At 49.0% G+C, this 5,557-nt stretch overlaps 1 protein-coding gene across 2 annotated transcripts; it reads left to right on the forward strand.

Moving 5' to 3' along the window:
• The first annotated feature begins 167 nt into the window (after nucleotides 1-167).
• SLC35E1 (solute carrier family 35 member E1) lies at nucleotides 168-5,519 on the forward strand. 2 transcript variants are annotated; one of them, XM_068997106.1, is made up of 7 exons: nucleotides 168-561; nucleotides 1,036-1,106; nucleotides 1,478-1,615; nucleotides 2,231-2,356; nucleotides 2,825-3,070; nucleotides 3,701-3,952; nucleotides 4,041-5,519. In XM_068997106.1, exons 1-6 carry the CDS (start codon nucleotides 168-170, stop codon nucleotides 3,935-3,937), a joined length of 1,212 nt encoding a protein of 403 aa, XP_068853207.1. In that variant the 3' UTR covers nucleotides 3,938-3,952; nucleotides 4,041-5,519. The 2 variants fall into 2 exon arrangements, with proteins under 2 accessions (XP_068853207.1, XP_068853206.1); XM_068997105.1 differs by having other exon boundaries at nucleotides 3,701-5,519.
• The last annotated feature ends 38 nt before the right edge of the window (nucleotides 5,520-5,557 follow it).

The raw sequence follows: 5,557 nt of genomic DNA on the forward strand, positions 1-5,557 counted from the left end.
GTGCGGGGCCACGGTGGGGCCGGGGCCGGGACCGGGACCAGGGCCGGGGCGGGGCGGGGCGGGGCGGGGGAAGTGACGCTCCGGGCCCGCCGGGCCCCGCGCCCGCCCCGCCCCAGGAAGCGACGCGCTGGCGGCCGCGCTGACGTTTCGGCGGCGGCTGCGGAGCGATGGCGGCGCCGCTGGCGGCTCCGGGCGGCGCCGGGGCCGGGCCCGGGGCCGGGGCGGCGCGGGGCGGGCGCGGGCCGGCGCTGCGGGAGGGGGCGCGGGTGTCGGCGCTGTGCCTCGCCTGGTACGGGCTGAGCGCCGGCGGCAACGTGGTCAACAAGCTGCTGCTCGGCGGCTTCCCGCGGCCCGTCACCGTCTCGCTGTTCCACATCCTGGGGCTGTGCGGGCTCCTGCCGCCGCTGCTCCGCGCCTGGCGCGTCCCGCCCGCCGGCCCCGCGCAGCTGCCGCCCCGCGCCTACCCCCGCTACATCCTCCCGCTCGCCTTCGGCAAGTACTTCGCCTCCGTGTCCGCGCACGTCTCGCTCTGGCGGGTCCCCGTGTCCTACGCGCACACAGGTGAGGGCCGAGGGGCGCGGCGTGCCCGGGGGGGTGTTCCAGCGCCGGTTGTGCCCGGGGGACCGGCTTGGACTCGTGCCCAGTGGGGGCGACCTGAAGCCCGGTGTGTGCTCATATGGGCACCTGGTGCGGCGTCCCAGTACCCACCTTGTGCTCATACAGGTGTCCAGTGTGGTGTCCCAGTACCCACTGTGTGTTCTGTAGGTTCCCAGAGCAGCGTCCCCATCCCCAGTGTGTGCTGGCACCAGATCCAGGGGCAGTGTCCTGGTGTGCGCTCTGTGGGTGCCCTGCACGGTGTCCCAGAGCACCGAGATCCGGTTTGTACAAGTGTCCAGGACGGTGACAGGGAGGGAGGGACCCATCATGGGCTGTGCTGGGCCTGGGCTGAGCCCCTGCTCCATCCCTGTGCTGATGGTGGTTGATGGAGTTGTCCCAAGCCTCGGGTCCCCACCGATGTTTTCTTCCCGTCCCCAGTGAAAGCCACGATGCCGATCTGGGTGGTTCTGCTGTCACGGATCATCATGAAGGAAAAGCAGACGACGAAGGTGCGGACAGGTTTGCTGAGGTTTCTTTTCTTGGTGGTGCTTGGGGGGTGCTGTGCTGGCTGGGGGCAGCAGAGCTCAGGCTTTGGGTTTTGTGACTGGAATTAGATTGTGCAGATTTTAAAAGTCCCTTTTCCTTTTATTGTGAATGTAAAACACATCTAAACACTGACCAGGGTGGTGCTCTCTGATGCACTGGAGTTGTCAGTGTCTACTGCAGTCACTTCATTTCTTTGAACTACAATAGTAAAAGAGTTGATCCGTGGTTTTGTTGCTTTGCTCTTCCCTCTCCTTTCCTCCCTAAATCAGCAGGATTTATAAACTCAGTTGAAAATTCTTAGCAGATGCAAGCTACCCCTCTGTCCCTGTTTCAGGTGTACCTGTCTCTGATCCCCATCATCACTGGTGTCCTGTTGGCCACGGTCACAGAGCTTTCCTTTGACATGTGGGGTCTCATCAGTGCACTTGCTGCTACTCTGTGCTTTTCACTTCAGAACATCTTCTCGAAGAAGGTACCAGTTCTGTTCACAGCATTGGTCACTGGTGTCACCCTTCAGCAGGACAGGGTGTAATTTCAATTCCATAAATGTATGTTTTTAGTGGACTTTGCAGTCAAAGGAGCCCAGAGGGTTGGTTGTTATTGTGTGTGTGTGTTCCCTGCAGCTCTTCCTACCTGTTGAAGCTCTTACACTGAGTTTATCCTGAGCCCTTTCTTTATTCCTCAACATGGATTTTTTTTTTTCTGGTGGCAGTTCAATAGGGCTTAAATTCAACAGTTCATTTGAAAGCTTTTAATGTATCTTGTTATATCAAATCCTCTGTGCTGAACAAGTCAATGTCAACACTGGGCACTCCCTGAAATCATAGAAACAGAATTAAAGTGTGTGACTGTATTTAGTTATGATTTCTGGTTTGTAGAGCTTTTAGTATTAATTTTAATATTAATATCTTGTTGCTACTAAGTGTCACCACTCAAAAACCATTGTTTTTCAAAGAGGCATCAGTTTTTCACTGGTCACCCTCGTAGGAAATACATACCCCAAGAGTATTTACTTATTTTCCTAACTTACCTGTCCCCTAGAGCTGTTTCTGTTTCCTGACTGCTGTTCAATGATGGCTCTTGTCAGGTGTTGAGAGATTCCCGAATTCATCATCTTCGGTTGCTGAACATCCTCGGGTGCCACGCTGTGTTCTTCATGATCCCAACGTGGGTTTTGGTGGATCTTTCTTCCTTCTTGGTAGAGAATGACTTGGTGAGTGCTGTATTTGGAGAACTGCTCGCTATTAAGAAAGGAGAACAAAAATAAATAACAAACAAACTGCCCCACCCAACCAGAAAAGTGCACTGAAGTGTTTCAGTGTAGTTCCTGTCAGTGTGGAAGGAAGTGTTGTGAAACACCTGCAAATTGTTTCACACAAGTTAACAAAGTGTTTATTGTGAGAATTCCCATCAGGGTTAGGAGAGGCAGTTTATGGGACAGCATAAATTTCAGGAGTTGGGAGCTGGAAACAGGAACAAACACTCCCAGAGTGTGTGGGGAACGTCCTCCTCTGGTTTCTCTGAGTTGGGAGTTGCATAAAGCAACGTGCTTTGGGGCCTCTTTAGAGCTCAGTGCAGATATCCCTCCCTCCAGGGCAGGTAAGAAGTGCCTCAAGTTATGTTTGTGTTGTTACCTGAAACCTGAGATAATTTTTTTCTCCTGCTGTTTGCTTTGCCACAGAGCACAATGTCTCATTGGTCCTGGACCTTGATGCTGCTTATAATCAGTGGATTCTGTAATTTTGCCCAGAATGTCATTGCCTTCAGTATCCTTAACCTGATCAGTCCCCTCAGCTACTCTGTGGCCAACGCCACCAAGAGAATCATGGTGATCACGGTGTCCCTGATCATGCTGCGCAACCCCGTCACCAGCACCAACGTCCTGGGCATGATGACAGCCATCCTCGGGGTCTTCTTGTACAACAAGGTACTCCAGTTCTTTGTTTATTTATTCAGGAAACATGGCTGAAGCAGTCCAGTAGCTTTGAATTATTTTTTGTACAAGGTGAGAGCTTGTGGAGCTAAAATAGAGAACGAGGGGCACAAAGCTCCATTGCAGAGGAGGGATGAGCTTGGCCCAAGTGAAGGACTTGGGTCACACCAGCTGCTGGGCCTCTCACAAAACTAAATTTTGATCTTAAGCTTTTCTTGAAAAGGGAAGATCGGGAAGTAACTCAAAATCTCTTGAGCAAAACATCAGTTTGTTTGTTTGGCAGGCGAGAGGAGTGAGGTTTTTATTAGAAGCCACTGATAACTTTAAGACTAACAAAAAAAGTGATGTGACTGTAGAGCTGTTTGGTTTTTTCTGGATATATGAGTATGTCAGGTGATATCTAAGAAAATCTACCTTCACTGGGAGGGGTTGTCAGGCTTTGGCAGGGGCTGCCCAGGGAGGTTTGGAGTCCCCATCTCTGGAGGTGTCTGAGGAAGCCTGGAGATGGCACTCAGTGCTCTGGGCTGGGGACAGGGTGGGGATGGGGCACAGCTTGGACTTGATGATCTCAGATTTTCCCAGCCTAAAGGATCCTGTGAAAAATGTTCTTTCTTCCTTTCCCAGACAAAATATGATGCAAACCAAGAGGCAAAGAAGCAGCAGCTGCTCCCAGTCACCACTGGAGACCTGGTGAACTTGGAAAGGCACCGAAACCCTCCTGAAAAGTCCCAAAATGGACTCACAGCCTTTGCCCAGCACGGAGACTTTCAGTACGGCCGCACCAATGTCCTCACAGACCACTTCCAGTACAACAGGCAGAACTATCCAACATCCTACAACCTGAATCGTTTTGATATTTAGGATCCTGGCAGACAGGTACAGACTGTCATATCAAAGTGTCCCCAGCATTATCAGAAAACTTCTAGTACATCCATGAATGTCACAAAGCCATTTAACTGTGCAGGTTTGGCAGCAGGGCAGGTGCATGTGGAGAGGGAGTGGTGCAGGACCTGCAGCTGCTGCTGGGCAGAGCTTTAAACCTGGAACAGCCAGACCTGACACTGGAACCAAACCCGCAGAGCAGAGATTCTGGTGAGGTGCACGTGTCAGTGCAGAGTGGAACATCTGTCACTGCTCCTTTCAGAGTCTGCCAGCTGGTTATTATTCTCTTGGCAGCTGAATTCTGGCCAGTATCTTCTTTCCACGCTGGTAATGTCACCTTAACTTGTTCTCTAATAATGGTTTAATGATAACTTTTAATGAAGCTTTCAGAAAGAAGTGAAAGTGAGAGGTACTTGTGCTTACCAGGATTTGTCTGAGGAGGATTGACTGAGGTGGATCAGCTGCTGACAGGTAAACTTGAGTTCATCTCCAGCATCTGTGGAACTTCTTGTGGGTATTCACAACTCTGCCTTCTGGATGACAAACCAGAAATGTTTCTGGAGGAGCAGGCAGTGGAAGGATTGATCTCTCCCAGAGCTGCTTCAGGCATGGAAAAACACAGTTCTCCAAATCACTGGTCATGGTAGAGAACAACCAAGCCAAACTTAAAATCATCATTGTTTTCTGAATCATGTAGTCCTGTAACTTCAGACATTGCTATCCCTTGGCCATGCAGGAAACTCCTTCACAAATAAAAGTGTTTGGAATAATATGATTTTATTTTTTTACTTGCTTCACACCTGTTCTTTCAAAACTGTTTCGTTGCTTTAGAAATTGAAAGGTGAAAGGTGTTTTGTTCTCAGTTTTCTGCATAAATTATGCTCTCATATGATTCATATCTTTTGAATGCATTGATTTGAACAATCATAATTATTAATTGTTTCTTAAATCTTTTTAGCCCCTAATTGTTTGGTTTTTTAAAATTCCTTTATTACTGGTGTTGGAGTAGCTGTGAGGATTTTGCCTGACTTCCACTTCTTGCTGAAAGAAGTTAAATTTTGTATCCTGTGCTGTTCCTGCAACTCCCCAGGCTCGAATAGGAAATTAAAGAAAAATTGTTTGAATCAGCAGTAAATAGATAATTTATGGTTAAGAACTGATCCAGTATAAATTCTAGACAAGGTGATTGTGTGTGTCAGGTACTGCATTTGTGCATGGAAGGGATGAAACTTGGCTTTCATTCCTTTGAATGAAATTCCTTTGAGTGAAGTGAAACCCAACATGGAACTTGGGTTTCACTGAATCAGATTTTTCTGTTGTTGCTTTAGCAAAAGATTTTAGGGGCCTTCTTTCCTTCCCAGACTGTTGTACAGTGAGACTTTGATAGCATAAATTTTATGCTTTTAACTGGAGAGGTACCAGACACCAGTGACAAAATTCAGGGCGTGGCACAGAACACTCCTCTTATTTATTGCTTTACAAATGACCATTTCCATGATGTGAGATGATGATTTAGCTCCTTCCTGGATAATAAAGAATTTATTTTTAAGTGCAAAATCAAGCTGATCTTATTCTTTTGGCTGCTGGGGTGGTAGTTAC

This window comes from Aphelocoma coerulescens, chromosome 28 (assembly GCF_041296385.1).
Source record: "Aphelocoma coerulescens isolate FSJ_1873_10779 chromosome 28, UR_Acoe_1.0, whole genome shotgun sequence".
NCBI lineage: Eukaryota > Metazoa > Chordata > Aves > Passeriformes > Corvidae > Aphelocoma > Aphelocoma coerulescens.